At 41.1% G+C, this 21055-nt stretch overlaps 1 protein-coding gene across 3 annotated transcripts in view; it reads right to left on the reverse strand.

The window, feature by feature from the left end:
• Positions 1-21055, reverse strand: part of SORT1 (sortilin 1) — an 89157-nt gene that overhangs the window by 40901 nt on the left and 27201 nt on the right. For all 3 annotated transcript variants that reach the window (XM_063624483.1, XM_063624482.1, XM_063624484.1), the window contains exons 2-6: positions 19648-19707; positions 17538-17611; positions 5236-5338; positions 4238-4402; positions 780-853 (exon numbers count right to left, since the gene is read on the reverse strand). In XM_063624483.1, coding sequence (XP_063480553.1) covers positions 780-853; positions 4238-4402; positions 5236-5338; positions 17538-17611; positions 19648-19707 — 476 coding nt within the window. The remainder of the gene's footprint in view (positions 1-779; positions 854-4237; positions 4403-5235; positions 5339-17537; positions 17612-19647; positions 19708-21055) is intronic.

Here is a 21055-nt window from a genome sequence, read left to right on the forward strand (position 1 = left end):
TAAACTGGGATTCACAAATTAGCTGAAATTAGTCAAAGGGAAAGGAGAAAGAGGCTCTAAACAACATTCTGAGCCTAATCAGATTTTGGAGGCATGAAGCCTCTTAATTCAATTCTTGCTTAGCCATCCCCACATTCTCGAAATAAGCCTCCTTTCACAAAACGAAAAAACTAAAGCCCAGAAAGGTTGAGCCCCTGACTAGCAGCAGAGTGAGGACAGAACAAAGGTGACAAGACTCCCAAGTAAGAGCTCCCTCCACTCCATCCTCTTGAAGCAGGCACCCGGAGGGGCAGGGAATCTCTCCGAGGAAAGTGAATGAGTTTTGGTGCGCAATGTGACTTCAGGAGTCTGGAAGCTCTTTCAGCTTTCTTCCTGATTCCTTGCCATGTTCTACATGACTGAAATGGAACTCTAGACAAGAGGGTAAATCTGGGCATGCAGAAGTATTTAAATCCCTAAATTAAAGCTATATTTTATTGTATTTTAATTGATGTCACCATTCATAAAGAATGAACCCTGGGCAGGCAGCAGCAACTCAGTCACATGCATTGTCTTATACTTTGTGTTCTAACATTTAAGTGAGACTAAGTCTTCTTTTCCAGCAGAATGACAAGCTCCTCCAGGTCAAGGCCTGTGTCATACTCCTCTCCAATATCTCTTACGGCACCCTGAAGAGTACTTGGCACACAGTAAGTGCTCTATATTCATTCAAGTGATTTTTGACAGCACTATCAGGAAGGGTTTAGGGCTCTGCACAGATGGAGTCTTCTGTTACTCACCATTTGGCCAAACATACTGCTTTGTGGATTTCTTCCCATTTTCCCCCAAAATTCTTGGACACCCACAGGCCATTCTGAAAGATTATAAATGACTTATCAAAATTCTAGCTTTATCCTGTGCAGTTGCTTGTATGACCTTTAATATTTCATATCCAATCACTCAGGACAGGAAAAACACACACTGACGCTCCATCAGAGCTGCCCGAGCTCCACAGACGCACATACGGTTTATCTGGGCCCTTTTGGGGTCTTGGAAGTTCAGAATAACAAATGGGTATGAAGTACCTATTATGTGCCAGGCACTGTACCAGATGTTGCACTGGGGATACAAAGATGAATAAGACACACTCCCTGCTGAGAGAAGGGGCTCACAGTTTAACAAGACGCATAGATAAGAAGAAAGTTCAACACTATGCAAAGTAATAAAATATGGTCTAGTGTAGAAGTGAGGAGAGGAGGAACATTGCATCAGAGATAGTTTCCTGAAGAAGACAGGTGCACTGAGTTTTAAATGATGAGCAGTGAGACCAAAAGAAGGCAAACAGGGAGATGAGGTGTTGCTGCACAAAGAGAGACTAGTATTAGCAAAGGCAAGGAGGTCATAAACCCTGCAGTGTGTGCAGGGAGCTAAAAGCCATCAGGCATTACTAGAGTGCAAATTCCAAGGTAAGCAAATGAGGAACTAATGCTAGGCAGAAAGGTGAGGCCAGCTCACAGAGAGCCTTCCTTCTGTGCCATGGTAAGGACTCTAGGGTTTACTGCATATGAGGTGCTCTCAGGAGGAATGTGTGCTAAGCAGGAGGATGACACAGTCCATTTCACTTTCTTAGGTGGAGTACTTGGATGAGAATGGGAAGGATGGATCTCAGAGGGTCCAGACTAGAGGCAAGGAAAAGCAGTGAATGACTGCCACATTAGTTCGGTAAGAGCTAATTAGATCTTGAACACTGGCCATGAGGAACACGCTCTGCAAGAATTTAGAAGCTAGCATAGTAGAACTGGATGACTTTTCCTGCAGGGCAGGATGAGAGGTAGGGGTGTTAGTGTGTGTGTGTGTGTGTGTGTGTGTGTATGCGCGTGCATGCGCACGCGTGTAAGTTGGTCACTAGTTTCCTGGTTGGGGTATAGGATGCATTGTGATATCATTAACTAGTATAAGGATTAAGGGAAGAAGATCAGGTCTGAGAGAAGAGTAGGGAGGAAGCTCAGTTTTAAATTGATTTAAGGTGCTTGTGGAACATCCAGCTAGAGATATTCAGGGGGCAGCAAGACAGGAATATGATGCATTAGGGGAAAGCCAGGGCTAGAGATAAGGATTTGAAAACCTTATACATTATAGGTGGTGGTAGTTAAATGGTAAGAGTGGAAGAGACTGCTCAGTGAAATGAGGAGTAGGCATTTAAGGGTAGGCTGAAAGGAGGTTAAGGAAGATACTAAGAAGGAATAGCTAGAAAGCTAGAAGAACTAAAAGGAATAATGTCACAGAAACCAAACAATTAGAGTTCTCAGAAGAAGGGATTGGCCAATAGTTTGAAATGTAGCAGAGACTTAACAAAATTCTGACTGACAACATTACACCAGCAATGTGAGCTTACTGAGCTCCGCCTCAGTGGAGATGGGACAGAGATGTCCTAGTCTAGCTGAAATTAAATGTAACTTATTTAGGCAGAATTTATGTTCAGTCCTCCTGTACTCTCACCCACCATTCTCCTCTAACTTTTTCTCCCCTGGTAATACTCACATCCTAGCATTTCTAATTTACCTAATTCTACTTATAAAGACAAGGCAGAATTTGATACCACTTATTTGCACTTTAGTACAAATTAGTCCCTCTTCTCCATCCCAATTATATGTACTTCAGACTTACCCTTAAATGGAAGAAATTTCAGGTACAGAAGTAGATTGTATCTGTCTCTTCCTGAGGACAGTGCTGTTTTAATAACCTTGAGACACTTGGTAAGGAAGATGCAGTAGTCAAAGGGGAGCTCTATGGGTCTGTTCGTTCCTAGCGAGGGCTCCTTGCTCCCTTGTAGTGCTTTCAGCTTAAGCTGCTGGAGGCCAATTTCCAGGAATTGTTGTTCTAAGATCTGAAGCTTACTCCCCAGCAAGCTAGTTTCCTTCCTCTGGCCTCCACTGCTAAGCATAACTCTTAGGCCAGACACAGTGGCTCACGCCTGTAATCCCAGCACTTTGGGAGGCCGAGGTGGGCAGATCACCTGAGATCAGGAGTTCGAGACCAGCCTGGCCAACATGGTGAAACCCTGTCTCTACTAAAAATACAAAAAAATTAGCTGGGCCTGGTGGCACATGCCTGTAATCTCGGCTACTCTGGAGGCTGAGGCAGGAGAAGCACTTGTACCCGGGAGGCGGAGGTTGCAGTGAGACCAGATTGCGCCACTGCACTCCAGCCTGGGCAAGAAGAGCAAAACTCTGTGTCAAAGAAAAAAACAAAAACAAAAAAAACATAACTCTGGCCCTCCTGGAGCCCCTCAGCCTCACCTCTGCTCAAAAATCTCCCCACAGAAAGCCCAGAACCCAGATCTCTCTTCCAGTGCCCTTTGTCCTCCTATGTCACTCTTTGCTCAGCCTGACTAGTTCACAGTTGATGATCTAGTTTCGGACCCCAAAACAGTCAATACAGCAATGACTCTCAAACTTTGGTGCTCAGGCTCAGCTGGGGAGCCTGTTAAAAATATTAGCCACCACACAACAGAAGTCATTGATTATATCTGGGTTTGGGCAAAGGGATGTGCCTCTTGAACTAGTTCCTCAGGTGTTTCTATCTGATGAGAGAAGGCCATAAAAATGTAAAGTATAATTCTGATTATTATAGTCTAGCAACTCAGCCACTTTGGGCCCTTAACCACAGTAAAGGAGACTGGTCCTCCAGGAAAGGAGAAGCTGAATGTGTTCCTCAGAGAACTTTGAGAAGAGAAGTGGGAGGGTTAGGGAAACACACTGGTTTCTGGGGTAAGTATAGGAACATGGTAGGGAGCGCAGGGATTTAAGACTTTGGATATTTAATACATGAGTGTCAAAGATAGAAATCAGTATGTTTTATAAACTGAGGACCTAACAAAAAAGAAAAAAATTAGAAAGATGTTGTTTGATCATAGAAAAGGAACAATGACAACATCAGGAGTTTGACAATTTATGCTTGTCCCTTGTAGCACAAGAATGATTAAATTAAACTGTTTTCTAGTTCATTACTCCAATACCATACATTTAGTCACTTAAAAAAATTACAATGACAACTAGGCATCATACTTACCTGGAATAGATAGCACGTGGAAATTGTGTCCTTTACCAAATAGGAAAAAACATTAAAAAAATACATACTTCATGCCATAAAGAGACTCTAGAAAGAAGTCCAATATTAAAAGCATTCCTAAAGGATCCTTCTAAGACAGTAAATTTGAGACTATAAAATGCAAACCATGTTCCTCAACTGGACTTACTTCAGTGCTGAGAGCTAAAAGAGAGTCAGAATTCTGAGGGCTATACATCATCTGAGTGAGAGGATGAAAAGGGAGATCTGTTTGCACAAAGTTCTTCGCAAAATCTGATGATCTGAAGATTCTTCCTCCACGACTTCCTCCAGACACCTCTGCTGTTAATACCACCTGACAGGAAGAGGAAAGATCTGATTCAGGGTATGATACTATCTATGCAAGCACAGGAGTTTTTACAACATTTTCACCAGGCATTAGTTAAGAAATTTTAGTTCTAGAAGTAAGAAGAATTATAAAAACTGATTAGTTGTTCCACTCTACTCCTTGGGTCTTATTCTTATCAAAAAATAACACCCTGAACTGAGCTGGGACATCGTATCTGTGGGTTTAAGCCTAGATTAGGCTGAGATTACTTTTCCAAAAGACTAAAATGTTGTCATAGGGTATATACATTGTAATGTTAAGCAACTGCTGCATAATTATTAAGGGCTTTGGTGCACCTTGGGCAGGGAACAAAAACAAATAAATCTGTGTGCTCAGAGTTCCATTCTTATATGATCGATATTAAATTGTGTTTAAGGCAGGCACAGTGGCTCATGCCTGTAATCCCAGCACTTCAGGGGGCTGAGGTGGGTGGATTGCTTGAGCCCAGGAGTTCAAGACCAGCCTGAGCAACATGGCAAAACCCTCTACAAAAAATACTAAAATTACCCAGGAGTGGTGGCAAGAGCCTGTAGTCCCAGCTACTCAAGTGACTGAGGTGGGAGGATCCCTTGGGCCTGGAAGGTCAAGGCTGCAGTGAGCCGTAACGGTATCACTGCATTCCAGCCGGGGAGACAGAGTGAGACTCTTAAAAAAAATTGTGTTTAATTTTAAAATATAAATATAGCAATACTAAACTAAAATACATTACTGTGAATCACTGGACCATGCCAATACTAATATCTGACAGCTCTGCATGTGGTATCAAGTACAAGCTTTACGTATACAAGAATGAGTCTCACCTTTCCAGAGTTCTCAGGACCAATAGCCATGCCAAATTCCGTCCGAATAAAGGTGTTATTGATGAGATTTGTAATATCCTTAAAGTTCTTCCCATAATCCTCACTGAGAGGAAGAAAAAAAGGGCAAATTTAGGGTGCAGTGGTCATGGATATTACTGAGTTCCTACTCAGCTTTCATCCTCCCTTTCCAGCAATCATGCTGAGAGACTCGGCTCACCCTGAATAGCCACATTCCTAGCTCCAGAGGTGCCCTGGTGAGTCCGAAGAACATTCCACCCCCCCTGCCCCCCCGCTCACCAGTGATGGGGGTTCAGGAATCGGGAAGTGACTCAGGATTAGCCAATGGGAGACAAAAGGTGGGTGGGAAATTTGGGGTATTCTAGGAAGCACACTGCCTCCCACTTATGATAGCCACCTGATAAAATGGTCTATATTCCTTCAGACCAGCAGTTCTCAATCAGGGTGTTTTTTGTCCCCCAAGAAACATTTGGTAATGTTTGCAGACTTTTTTTTTTTTTTCTTTGAGACAAGATCACACTCTGTTACCCAGGCTGGAATGCAGTGGTGCAATCTCAGCTCAGTGGTGCAATTCCCAGGCTCAAGTGATTCTCCAGCCTCAGCCTCCCGAGTAGCTGGAATTACAGGTCCGGGTCACCATACCTGGCTAATTTTTGTATTTTAAGTAGAGACGGAGTTTCATCACATTGCCCAGGCTGGTCTTGAACTCCCAAGCTCAAAGTGATCCGCCTGCCTCAGCCTCCCAAAGTGCTGGGATTATAGGCATGAGCCACTGAGCCCGGTCCTGGAGACATTTTTGATTATCACAACGCAGGGCTGAGGTGCTACTGGCATTAAGTGGGTAGTGGCCAGAGATGTTGCCAAACATCCTACAAGGCACAGGACAGTCCCACAATAATAAAGAATTACCTGGCCCCAAATGTCAAGAGTACTAAGGTTGAGAAACCCCAATGATGCAGTATGTGAACACACAGTAAAGGCTGCTATCGTCATTCTGTCACAATGGGAGCACAGAGAAGGTAATTTCAGAATACCTGAGAAGCACAGCCTATGACAATGAATTGAATTGACCCCGAAGCCTGTCATTCCTCTGTACTTAGTTACAGAATCAACTATTCCCTTATTATTCAAGTTAGTTTAAGGTGAGATCTATGCAAAGTGCAGCCAAAGGCTTCTAACTAATCTATTAATCCACAGTACTTATGATAAAGCTGTAAATGAAGCTGTAGCAAGTTCTTGAAGTTTTCTCCCCTAGAAGTTACCATCCCTAGGCACAAGTCTCTAAGGCACTCAGTACATGAAATACAGCTAGGAAAAACAAACAAACAATCTCAACTCTCAGGGTTTCAAAGCTTTTTCCAAAAGTTCATTCCAACAATATCTTTGAGAAGCATTCGAATCCATGTTTAGATTCCGGAAAATAAAAGCAAAAATTCCATAGCTGTCTAACCCTGACAGGTTTAATACTATGTATAGCTCTCTTACACAATACACAATGCTAAATCTCAATGTTCATTAAATTTAAGTATCTACCAATGAAGACTGCTGTGCACTGCAAATTTTTGCACACAGATAAATGTAATCTGCAGTGGTCTTCAATGATAGAATATAGTTACGTGTTGCATGAAGATGTTTTGGTCACCAATGGACTGTTTATATGATGGTGAGTCCAGAAGATTATGATATCATATTGTTAGCATGCCTTTTCTATGTTTAGATATACAAATACTTAGCACGTGTTATAGCTGCCTATGGTACTCAGTACAGTAACATGCTCTACAGGTTTGTTGCCTAGGAACAACAGGTTCTACCATATAGCTGTGGTGTGTAGTAGGCTATACTGTCCAGGTGTGAGTAAGTACACTCTGTGATGTTTGCACAATAATGAAATCACCTAATGATGCACTTCGCAGAATGTATCCCCCATCAATAAGCAAAGCTTGAATGTACATGACGTAAATGATGTTACAGGTGTTGGTAGCGGCCTCAACAAATAAAGAATTGCAGAACCATGAGCGATGTAAGGGGCTGAAGTGAACATCTTGTCCAACTCCCTCATTTCACAGATGAGGAGTTGCAAGGGAAGGCAATTTATCAAAAGTCAACTAGTTAATTAAGGGCAAAATTGAAACTATGGTACAATTCTCTGAACCTTTAGCTCTAAACTGGAGATAACTTTTAATTATCTGTGAGGATTTTTTCCCTTACAAACTGGGGTCTTCCTCTATCTTGCTGGGGGCTTATGACCTGGCAGAAGAGATCAGCTAACAGAAAGCTGGAGACAGAAGGGAAGTATCCATGTGTGTATGTAGAGGTCCCTGATAATATGCTTAAACAAACTACACATGTCTAAGTTGTCTGAATGACTCTATCCTTCCTTAAGTACATACACACACATAGAAAATTCCTAGATAAATGAAATAGCATTGGGCACCACCCAACAGAGTCCTGTATTACCCTTTCTTTGGCTTTGCAGTAGATCAGCTCTTATCTTCCTGACAGCTGGCCAAGAGATGTGCATAAACAATTCCCAGCTCTACAGTGCATATATCATCAACAGCTCTGTAAACCTTCCAAAGGGGTTGAAGCAGCCTGATTAGTACTAGTTTACAAATTGGTCCTCCTTCATGACATCCCCAGAGAATCTCCACAAACCTGTTGGCAAGCCTGCTTGCTTTTTAAGAACTTGGCACAACAAACACATCCCTGCCCTTCAAAAAAAGAAACCAGCATGAGCAAAACAAAAAATCACCTGCTTCAGCACTCTGGTACTTTAGTCAGTTAACTAAATGGAGAAAATGAACTAGTATCAACCTGTTGGGACTTAAGTAGGGTTCTAGCAAGGCCACTTTGGGCCCAGGTGTATATTTTTTAACATAATACTTTATTTAAATGTAGCTTTATTTTCTATCAGCATACATATCATGAAGATATGTATGGTCTCAAACTCCTGGCCTCAAGTAATCTTCCCACCTTGGCCTCCCAAAGCGCTAGGATTAGAGGCATGATCCTAGCACTTTATTTTCTATTAGCATACGTCATGAAGAGGAAATCGATGAAGCAACTTTGATAAATCAAATTTTCAAATTCCATATGATAATTAATAGCATTATGAACAGCCATCAAATGATAAGTAAACAATTAAAACCCTGTGAAACCAACTGCTTTAGAAACAAGTCTTGGGCCAGGCGTGGTGGCTCACGCTTGTAATCCCAGCACTTTGGGAGGCCGAGGCGGGCAGATCACGAGGTCAGGAGATCGAGACCATAGTGAAACCCCGTCTCTACTAAAAATACAAAAAAAATTAGCCGGGCGTGGTGGCGGGCGCCTGTAGTCCCAGCTACTCGGAGAGGCTGAGGCATGAGAATGGCGTGAACCCGGGAGGCGGAGCTTGCAGTGAGCCGAGATCGGGCCACTGCATTCCAGCCTGGGTGACAGAGCAAGACTCCGTCTCAAAAAAAAAAAAAAAAAAAAAAAAAGAAACAAGTCTTTTTGGCCAGGCGCGGTGGCTCACGCCTGTAATCCCAGCACTTTGGGAGGCCAAGGCGGGTGGATCACAAGGTCAGGAGTTCAAGACCAGCCTGGCCAAGATGGTGAAACCCTGTCTCTATTAAAAATACAAAAATTAGCCAGGCGTGGTGGCAAGCGCCTGTAATCCCTGCTACTCAGGAGGCTGAGGCAGAGAATTGCTTGACCCCGGGATGCAGAGGTTGCAGTGAGCCGAGATTGTGCCACTGCACTGCGGCCTGGGCGACAGAGCGAGACTCCGTCTCAAAAAAAAAAAAAAAAAAAAGAAAGAAAGAAAGAAAAAAAGAAACAAGTCTTTTTAATAACAATTCTATGCATCAACACTAATATACTAATATCCACTTTCTGGTTACCAAAAATAAATGATCATTTTTGCATGTATCCACGGTGTAAACATGCACGTTTATAACTCTAGAAAATAATGCTAAAATACAAATATATTTGGAATAGAGCTTATTTTAGCTTGGGCTGCTATAAGAGAATATTATAAACAGGGTGGCTTATAAACAGCAGAAATTCATTTCTCACAGTTCTGGAGGCTGAGAAGTCCAAGATGAAGGTGCCAGCAGATGTGCTGTCTGGTGAGGGTCTGCTTCCTGCTTCACAGATTACCCTCTTGTCACTGTAACCATACATGACAGAAGGGGCAAGGGAGCTCTCGGGGTCTCTCTTATAAGGGGACTAATCCCACTGTTGAAGGTTCTGCCCTTATGACCTAATCACTTACAGAAGGTCCTCCTAATACCATCGCACTGGGGGTTAAAATTTCAACATATGAGTTCAGAGGGAACACATTCAGTGTACGGCATCCTGACACCCCCACCCTGCCCCTCCACTCCATTCCTCCAAACTCATGTCCTTCTCACATGCAAAATACATTCATTACATCTCAACAGCCTCAAAAGTCTTTTTATTTTATTTTATTTTTTTGAGACAGAGTTCCACTCTTGTTACCCAGGCTGCAGTGCAATGGCAGGAACTCGGCTCACTGCAACCTCTGCCTCCCAGGTTCAAACGGTTCTCCTGCCTCAGCCTCCCAAGTAGCTGGGATTACAGGTATGTGCCACCACACCCAGCTAATTTTTGTATTTTTAGTAGAGACAGGGTTTCTCCATGTTGGCCAGGCTGGTCTCGAATTCCTGACCTCAGATGATCCACCCTCCTCAGCCTCCCTAAGTGCTGGGATTACAGGCGTGAGTTACCGCCTCCGGCCTAAAAGTCTTAACTTGTTCCAGCATCAACTCTAAAATTGAAAGTATCATCTAAGTATCATCTATATCAGACTCAAGGTATGATTCATCCTGAAGCAAACTGCTCTTCAGTTGTGTACCTGTGAAACCAAACAAGTTACGCACTTCCAAAATACAATGGTGGGACAGGCACAGTATAGACATTTCCATCCCAAAAAAGGGAAATGGGAAAGATGAAAGGTGACTCCAACTGAGTCTAAAATACAGGCAAATTTCATGAGATATATTTATTTAGTTATTTTTAAAGAGTAGGTCTTAAGGCTGGGCATCCTCCCACCTCAGCCTCCCAAAGGCAACACAGTGAAACCCCGTCTCTACAAAGTATACAAAATTTAGCTGAGCATGGTGATTTCCAGCCTGTAGTCCCAGCCACTGCCACTCGGGAGGCTGAGGCAGGAGGATCACTTGAGCCCAGGAGGTCAAAGCCACAATGAGCCAAGATCATGCCACTGCACTCCAGCCTGGGCAACAGTGTGAGACCCTGTGTCAAAAATAAATAAAGAGAGGGTCTTGCTCTGCCACCCAGGCTGGGGTACAATGATGAGATCATAGCTCACTACAGCCTAGAACTCCTGAGCTCAAGCAATTCTTCTGCCTTAGCCTCCCAAGTAGCTAGGACTACAGTCATGTGCCACCACACTCCATTTTTTTTTTTTCGATAGAGATAGGTCTCACTATGTTGCCCAGGCTGGTCTCAAACTCCTGGCCGCAAGCAATCCTTCCACCTCAGCCTCCCAAAGTGCTGGGATTACAAGTATGAGCTGCTGCGCCTGGCCTAGATATTAAAGCTTGAAAACAATTGTCTTTGGCTCTATGCTCTGTCCTACAGGTCCAATATTGGGGAGGGGGTCCCTCCTCTTCCCAGACACGCTGGGATTGTTTTCTTGCTCTGCAGCCTTGCCAGAAAGGGGGTAGGCCCCCAAGGACCTGGGTGGCCCTTCTCCCATGGCTTTGGGTGATGGTCCCTTCTTTTGAAATTGAGGAGACAGCCTTGGTGATCCCTGAATGGCCTTGTCTTAAAGAAGAGCACACATACGCAATTGAATAGCTCTGTGGTCCTTGAAATCTGAAAGCCTTCCCTCATTGGGTTCAAACTGGCAGTTTTCCTGTTGGAGTGACTGATTGAGTTCTTAGTTTACACCCATGCTAATTAATCTCTTTATCAAATGGTCACTTGGCCACATCCTAATTATTCACATCCTTTTACTGCAGTCTGTGCAATTTAGATAGACAGAATTTTCCAAATCTTTAAGTACTGCTTTCTTCTTGCTTAATAATTCTGTCTTTAAGTCATTTCTCTTTTCCCACATTTTACTACCAGCAGTCAGGAGGAACCAAGCTGCAACTTCAACATTTTACTTAGATATTGTTTTAGCTAAATGCGCAATTTCATTGCTTGCAAGTTCTACTTTCCAAAGAAAAAACACTAGAACATGAACACAATTCAGCCAAGTTCTCTGCCACTTTATAACAAGGATTGCTTTTTCTCTACTGTCCAATAACAAGTTCCTCATTTCTGCCAGAAACCTCATCATAATGGCCTTTGTGGTCCACATTTTTACAAATATTCTGCCATGGATTACTTAGGTATTCTCTAAGATGGAAGTTTTCTCTACAGCCCTCCTCTTTTCTTTCTGAGCCTTCACCAGAATCATCTTTAAGTTTCATTAACAGTTATGTAGGCTTTTTCAAGCATGCACCTCAAAACTCTTCCTGCTTCTACCCATTTTCTTTTGTTCATTTTGCCATGATTAAGCCACTATAAATTACAACATAAAAGTAACAAGGATGATGGTAAACTCTTAAAAATATTATTGTTTTGTGGTTTTTACTAATTGAGAAAGCTTACACAATCTTCATGGATTCTATATTTGTAAATTTGTTTACCTTCTTAAATTTATTTGTAATCCCCAAATCAATACTCATGGTCCCTTGCCAGTCATTTATAGAGCAGCAAAAATGTGAGCCACCCAGTGTACCCATTCCCAGCTGAGGTCAAACAAGGTGATGCTTTGCCTTTGTGTTCAGTTCTAATACTATAAACAAGTGTCCTTTTCACGGTCTACTTAGTTTTTTTCTACTTAGGTTTTTGCAAGTTTATGCTTTTTTTGGGGGGTACTTTTTCTGTTTAAATGGCCTCCAAGTGCAGTGTCAACAAGCTGTTTAGTGTTCCTAAACACAAGAAGACTTTGATGTCCCTCATGGAGGAAATACGAGTATATGAGACAAGCTTTGTTTGGGCAAGACTTGTAGTGCTACTGGCCATGAATTCAGTGTTAATGAATCAATAATACACATTAAATAAGGTATCTTTAAACAGAAACACACATAAAACAAAGTTATGTATTGATCATTTGATGAAAATGAGTGCTGTGACCAGAAGTTTGCAGAAACCTAACCCTATATGTCCCCCTAGGAGCAATGGTTCACTATTAACTAATTCAGTATTCATGACAACTTTACAGAACATAACTATCACTAATAATGACAACCAACTGCACTGAGATTTCCAGGTAAAAGATCAATAGGGAGAATGTAGTTTATTAAAATGTATCAAAAGAATCATGGACCTGAAACTACTGCTGGGTAAAATTGGCAAGATTTGAATTCATAATAAACTTAATTCCCAATATTTCAGTCTCTTTTTTCCCCACTGTCTGATATTACCTTGTGTTTTTATTTAACTATGTTGTGTTTTATCATTATTAGGAAAGGATGCATGTTTTCTGTAGAAATTTTGAAACTACAAGCGGGAAAATAAAGAGAGTAAGATATTGTAAATAAAATCACAGAACTTTTAATCAGAAGGAAAATGAATATATATTTGGGGGTCTTCATCTTACTCTGATTGACAACTTTACATGTATAAAAGTGAAGTTGTATTAAAGGTAAAATGCCATCATCACATTTTAATATACTTTTTCTTTAAAAAAAAAAAAAGCAAGAAAATATATGTTGTAAATGGAATTTATCCCAACCCTGTAACTGAAATATGCAGTCATTGTTAACAATCTGCTGCAGTGAAAACTGAACTAAGCATATCATTAAAAAGGTTGTTACACAACATGCCTTGAAGAAGCTGGTTTACTGCACTAGAAGCACTTTGCGTTGTATACCTTTAAGTTATCCTTTTTAAAAAATCTCAAGTAACATCCTGAAAAACTTACATTGATTATGTAATATATTTTAATGCAAAACCTCTTAATAGGGAAATCTGAGCAATTCTCAATAGAAAAACCAGAAATAAAATAGCCCAGCAGTCTTTGTGATATTAATAATTAGGTATATAACATTGGTGTAGAATAATGCTTACATTTGCTTCAATAAGTAAATTATACAATGAAAAGTTGGACTCCAGACATCATAAAACAAAAAGCTGGAAAATATCGTTAGTTGCCAAAAATCAAATTATCATCTTAATTGTAGCTAGTTTATTTCTTTAACTTCATACGTGCAAATGAGAGATAAACATACTCTATAATCCATTATAAAACTAATATTCCTTATAAGAAAATCAAAATTTATACTATACAAACACGATTCCTTTAAATGGAAAATATGTATATGTGTGTGTATGCATGTACATACGCACAAACATATGTATACAGAAACATATGTATGTACATACATACACATACATATAATCTCCCAAATCCTTCAATAATTCTTTTTCACAGCCTAAAGATAGAAGTATACTCCCTCTAACTCTGTATATCAACAGAGACAACTTCCTTCTATTCTTGTGAGACTTCATGCTGTAATACACAGAGCAGGTGGCATGTAATTTGCTGTTTTTTATTTGAAATCCAAACGAACCTTTAACCATATAAGATTTAGTATGCAAAGATGGTCTAACGAATAATATAATCACCAATGCTGTGAAAAACAGAAAAATCTTCAGAGTGGGTTCAATGGACTTTTATCGGTAATTGGGCAACTTCAGAATACTCAGGACCCATTTTGATCAAACTGCTTCTTTCCTTTTCTCATTTCTGAAACAACAGTTGCCCTTTGGTTGGCATGTTTGACATGGTTGACTTGGTTGGCCAGTCACTTTAGGCCAGGCCAGCCCAGTTGGAAAGGCAACAAGGCATATTTACAGTTTCCGCCTAAACTCTGGAAGCGGGTACAGAGTCAGTTTCCACTTCATGGCAGGGAAGAGATAATTAATATTCAAAGTCAATGTGGTTAAACAAACAAGAAAAGAAACAAAAAACTGCTGGGTAACATGAAAAAAAAGTACCTTGGTAACATTATACTATATCAGAAACAAACAGAATTACACTCTAGTAAAGTATATGTCAGGAAAGCGGGGTTTTTCGCAAGACTAGACAAAAACAGGCTGAAAAAAGGCTGAGTCTGATGGTGGTGGTATTTAAACAGTGACATGGCAGTATTGGTTCTTGTTTTGGTTTTGATTGTCTTAAGTTTTTGAGGCATTAGGTATAGAAGATAATTCGACCCAGAGAAAGAGGCATTTAACAAACAACCTTTAAAACACGTTGACATCCCTCAGAGCAGAGGTTTTCCTTTGCTACTAAAGAGTGAACTGGAAATAAACATCCCCTATGACATAAATATGTATGATACTGATCACAGTAGTATTAGTTACAGTGAAAAAACAGCTACAACCTAACTATCCAATGGAACAATGATTAAGTAAATTATGTCAATCTAAAAAAATGAGGGGTTACCAGCAGAGTGAAGGTATGAGTACTGACCCATCAGCATGGATGTAGGTCATAATGCCAGGTGTTAGTAACATTTGCATGTTGGCAGGGGCTAGGGGGTGCAGTGTGCATTTGTAGAAGACGGGGAGGCATCTGGGGGCAGGCAATCTGCCTGAAGGCTTCAAATTCATTTTAACAACTGGTACAGCAATGCCAGTACCTGCTGGCTACATGCCATCCCTGGTCATTGGCATGGCAGCAGCTAACAGCACCAAGCTATTCCTCCATGCCAGGCACTGCAGAGCATACCTCACAACAGCTCTGAGGTGGGCATTATTATTGTTCTTCTACAGATGACAAAAAAGACTTAGGAGGTTAAATGACTTTCCCAAGTTCATTCTGTTTGCAATGACAGTGCTGTGATTCAATCCTGAGCCTACTTGCCAACAAAGCTTGGCAACATTTTGCTATTCCACATTGCCTCCCAATACTCTACGATTATATGATACAACATTAAAGGGGAAGGTCAAGATAATAAACTGCAAACAAATTAAGATTAGACTTGGCTGTATGGTGAACTTTTTTCTTTCTTTTAAAATTTTCGAATGTCCTATAATATGATTATACTGCTTTTATAATGAAACACAGGTTGGTAAGAAAAACTATCATGAGGAAATATTTTATTTTTTTGAGAAAGGGTATTGCTCTGTCACCCAGCCTGGAGTGCAGTGATGTGATCATAGCTACTGCAGCCTCAACCTCCCAGACCCAAGAGATGCTCCTACCTCAGTCTCCCAAGTAGCTGGGACCACAGGTGTGTGACACCATGCCCAGCTAATTTTGTGAGGAGGGAATTTATAATAGCAAACATGCTTAAACACTGGAAAGAGTTACTGAAGCAAAGTTACACATTTTAAAATGCATTTTTCTCTCACTAAATAGGATGCTTTTCATCTAAAATGGTTCAATTACTGTTCTGATTGAATAAACAAAGTTACCTATTATAGCGCTTTCTAGCACCAAGATTCTAAAATATAGTCAATCCTATATCAAAAAAATTTAATTAACCATCTAAAAATTATAAAGAGCCAAGACATTCATTCATTTATTCAATTATTATTTGCTGCCTGCCTACTACATGTTAGGCATTTGGCTAGATTCTGGGGAACCCAGTTAGTCAAGAACCTTGCCTTCATGGAATTTACACTGTAGTTCTAAGATGGCAATTCCTTGTTGGCCTAAAGGTATTTGCTGCCTCTCTGGGACCAACATCAATGTATTGAAGGGCAGAAACCTCTGGCTCCATGCCCAGGAGATGTAGTCAAAGTTCATACCTCATGGGGAAGAGAGGTTAGGCTAATCCATTTCAGAGCTTGAACATGGGTTCACTCCCACTTGGGCCAAGAACAGCAGTCAAATAAAGAACCTTGAGAAAGTACCATGACTCCTGGGAGATACCCTGACCCTAGGGTAGTTTCTATATCATCTGCTGGTATGTCATTATTTCTTTAGGTCCCTAGGGGAAAATGAGACAGACATAAATGATTGAGAAGACACAATCATTCAGCAATCTCTAGGAGTTAGTTGGTCTTGAATCTTACTGCTAAGGAACGGAACCTACTTTTTAACCAAGTCATACCTTTGAGAATACAACTCTAAAACTTCACCAATGTCACAGTATAGGTTGTGGTTCCAGAACACATGTTACCATCATCATCACCAGTGTGAACACTACAAAGCATTTTGGTAGGTCTGACCTGAGAGCCTCCTTCTTACCTAAAAATAATCTGCTTAGGCCTCAAAATGCTGTATAAATATTTGCTGGGAAAGTACAATGAAGATTTTCATTTCAGGAATATAAAAAAGCATTTTGTACTCATACTAAATAGAAAGACTTTTTAAAGAGATACTACCTTCCCACAAATAAATATCCATACAAATGAACACAAACACACAGCACTATAGACTCTTTCTTCATCTTCCTTTATTGTTCTGCCCCTCAGTCAGGTCAAACCAACCTCCTTGGAACCAGGTCCCTTCTCATACTTTTTTCAGTTGCTAATTAGATGCTAAGGCCAGGCATGGTGGCTCACACCTGTAATCCTAGCACTTTGGGAGGCCGAGGTGGGAAGACAGTTTGAGCCCAGGCGCTTGATACCAGCCTGGGCAGCATGGTGAAACCCTGTCTATCCAAAATACAAAAATTACCCAGGCATGGAGGTATGTGCCTGTAATGCCAGCCACTTGTTAGGCTGAGGTGGGAGGATGGCTTGAGCCTGGGAGGGAGAGGTTGCAATGAGCTGTGTTTGTGCCACTGCTCTCCAGCCTGAGTGACAGAGCCAGACCCTGCTCAAAAAAAAAAGTAGACATTAAAAAGTGTGCTGAGGGCCGTGTGCAGTGGCTCCCGCCTGTAATCCCAGCACTTTTGGAGGGAGGTGGATCACTCGAGCCCAGGAGCTCAGTACAAGCCTAGGCAACATGGGGAAACCCTGTCTCTACAAAAAATACAAAAAATTACCTGGGCATGGTGGTGTGTGCCTGCAGTCCCAGCTACTTGGGAGGCTGAAGTGGGAAGATGGCTTGAGCCTGGGAGGTGGAGGCTGCAGTGAGCCAAGATGACGCCACTGCACTCCAGCCTGGGTGACAGAGTGAGACCCCGTCTCAAAAAACAACAACAACAACAAAAACATGTGCCGAGTGTGACAGTCTGGTGAAAATTTAAGATGGCTAGATCTTTTACATCAACTGTTACACGCCATCATGTCTAGAAAAGGGAGAATCTACATTCTTAATATGTTACTTAGTCAAATGCTCCAATGAGTGTTATTGATCTCACCTTCGATATAGCTTGGACTGTCCAAAAGTCATAATTACCAGTGGTACATGAAAGGTAGTCAAGACTAGAATGACCTGGAGAGAGAAAAAAGCATTCCGTAAATAAAAAAGATATTGCAATCACATGCTGATATGTGTTCGAGATTAAGCCAACACCTAAAAGACTTTGGATATCCCTACTGTGTAGTACTCCCCAAAGTCTAGAAGGATCTAGTTACTAGGGCTGAGAATGATGAGAAAGTCCTCAGCTCATTTTGTTGGGATGATCCCCATTGCCTCTATTGAAGCAGTGAGGCTGACTACTCAAATACACATTAAAATAAAAGAAGGCTTTAACTATTTTGTATCCAAATTATTGTAAGATACTCTCAGGCAAGAACCCTCTCCCTTTTCTCCTTACAGAGTCTAGAACAGCGTGGGTGTTCTCACAGATGTCACTGTGTCATGTATGTCTGTCTTTTTCTTCTCCTTGCCGTTGGTTCTTCATGAAATTCATTTTTTCAGTACTTTATCTACCAAAAACTATGCATGAGGAAATGATTCTGGATGGATTACTACAAGAGTCTAGGGAGTCTCAGAAAGCCATATGAGAAATCTTGGAGATGGCTGGGCATGGTGGCTCACGCCTGTAATCACAGCACTTTGGGAGGCTGAGGCGGGCGGATCACTTGAGGTCAGGAGTTTGAGACCAGCCTGGCTAACGTGGTGAAACCCCATCTGTACTTAAAATACAAAAATTAGCCGGGCATGGTGGCCCTTGCCTGTAGTCCCAGCTTCTTGGGAGGCTGAGGCATGAGAATTGCTTGAACCTGGGAGGTAGACGTTGCTGTGAGCCAAGATTATACCACTGCTCTCCAGCCTGGGTGACAGAGCGAGACTCTGTCTCAAAAAAAAAAATCTTGGAGATACCAACTATCTAAGATAAATGGGTAAATCATGGAAATTAGGGTACAACTCAAATTTTAGAAAAAACTGAGCTATGCTTAAAGAAATTCTACTAAAAGTTTAAAAATTAATCAAAATAAGAAATTTACAATTTGCTTTTCAGCACCAAGATTTTATTTCTTTAGGCTTCCAATATAACTATCATGTGCTTCAATGCTATGACACATGCATTATGGAATACCAGGAGGCAGGAGATGTTGCCCCTGCTCTTGTTCAAGCAGGATAATAAGACAGCCAGGCAACAAGTCCTGATTTAAGACCAGAGGCCAGTGTATCCTCAGCATGCCCTCCTAGTGGGAGCCCAGCTGTATATCAGGAGGGATAAGGAGCTGACTCATCCTCCTTCCATTCTCCCAATCCTGGCAGTACCTCCTTTGTGGTAGGGGCAGGGATCAAAAGATGAACAAACATGAGCCCATGGGCACCACAGTCCCTCAACACAACTGTGGGAAAGGACACAGGAACAATACAATTTGGAGGAAAAGTGCCAGGATGTTTTTAATGGACATTTTCTGTTTCTATATAGGGGTTTCCCCAAGTATTGTGAGCTTCCCTCCTCAGTACAGAGCACTTTCACCTTTCTTCTTGCTCATCTTGATGCTAAGCAGCCACCAAGGACTGAAAAGGTATCCATCTTCCCACTGTGGAAGAAGGTGGTCAGAAGATGTTCCCGGCCAGGCGCAGTGGCTCATGCCTGTCATCCCAGCACTTTGGAAGGCTGAGGTGCGTGGATCACCTGAGGTCAGGAGTTCAAGACCAGCCTGGCCAACATGGTGAAACCCCATCTCCACTAAAAATACAAAAAATCAGCTGTGCATGGTTGTGGGTGCCTGTAATCCCAGCTCCTCGGGAGGCTGAGGCAGGAGAATCGCTTGAACCCAGGAGGTGGAGGTTGCAGTGAGCCAAGATCATGCCATTGCACTCCAACTTGGGCAACAAGAGCGAAACTCCGTCCCTACCCCTCCCCCCCCGCAAAAAAGATGTTCCCAATTCTAAAGCAAAACCAACACAACTACAACTTCCTGAAAGTCTGTCTTGCAAACATGCGTTTTCTGTGATTGAGGCTAAAGACAGTTTCAGGAAGAAATGATATTAGGTGCTTAACCCCCTCCCAAATCTGTTATCATCTTGCTGGGCTGAAATAACAGACTCAAAATATGACTTACCCCAGTGCTATCTCCAACCCAGGACAAGGATACTGAGCCTCTGAGATCATCAAACACATGCTATAAGGGGAAAAAAAATTAATTTAGAAATGACAGGTACACTCCTTCAATCTTTGGCTTCTTTAAACATCTGAACTTTATTACTGTTCAGAGTAATTAAGTTCATAAATATAAAGCGGATATGGATTCCCAGTACAAAATTTGGGAGAGATGGGATTTAACTACTTAATGTGAATCACAAATAACTTGGAAATTTAAATTCTCTCTAACACAAAGTAAGCCAAGCAGATGAGTTTTCTTTACTGCACCAGATGGGGAGATGGGAGATGGGATAATCTAATTGCTTTCTCCAACAGAACGAAATATAAAGGTATAGCAAAGTATTTTTAGGATGCTTTAAAACAAGAGATCATAGCCCACACTGGCAGGCGTAATTGTAACCAAATCGGCATAATTTAAATTTTTCTGGGCATCCTTTACAGTATAGCTGAAAAGTTCGTAACTGGATTCCTTTTACTTCTAGTCTAGCTCACTCAAAATGACAAGGGGCAGAAGCAAGAAGCAAATGCCTTTGTTTCACCTTTTTATTTAATAACAATAGTAATAATGATAATAATAAAACAACCTTACCAGAGTTGCAGTGAGAGTAAGGAGGTAAAAAAGGGAAAGCTGGTATATTGTATCCAAAATATAGTAAGCATGTTAAAATATAGTTATAATAATCATTGTAGGTGGTTTCGGGTTTTGTTTTTCAAATACTTCCTTTCTCTATTTATACAATAATATATATTCATTAAAGAAGATGTAAACAACTGTAAGAAGGTATAAAAAAGATAAGTCACTCATAATCCTACCACATGGAGATATTCAAGGTTAATATTATACATATTAATACAATCTTCTGTTCTCTATAGTTTTTGTAACTGATAAAAAAATAAAAATTCCAAAGAGGTAATAACTGCATTTGGTAAAAATTTCAAACCATATAGAAATTACATACTATATACAGTCTATATAGCAAAAAGTGAAGATCCTTCTCTTTTCCAGGCCACATGCTCACCACCCAAGCCCCATTTCTTAGACAGTTTAATAGTTCAGTATATATTTCTAATAAATGTGGATGATTATGCTTTTTTCTTAAGACATATAATCTTACTAAGATTTTAAAATCTTAAACATGCCTTGCCCTGTCAGATATGAGAAGCTCCTTGGAAGCTGGGGAATGTAACTTTATACTTGTTGGTACTCCCTGTGCCTACCACAGGAATACTTTGCACACTCAATAAGCATTTGTTGAAAATGATTACACATCCTTCCCAAACCACAAACTCAACCTCAAAATAGAACATGTCTATAAATGGTTGGGATGCCAGCTACTTGGTCACTCAAGCCACCAACCCCAACATAG

The sequence above is a fragment of the Symphalangus syndactylus genome, chromosome 12 (genome assembly GCF_028878055.3).
Source record: "Symphalangus syndactylus isolate Jambi chromosome 12, NHGRI_mSymSyn1-v2.1_pri, whole genome shotgun sequence".
NCBI classification, from domain to species: Eukaryota; Metazoa; Chordata; class Mammalia; order Primates; family Hylobatidae; genus Symphalangus; species Symphalangus syndactylus.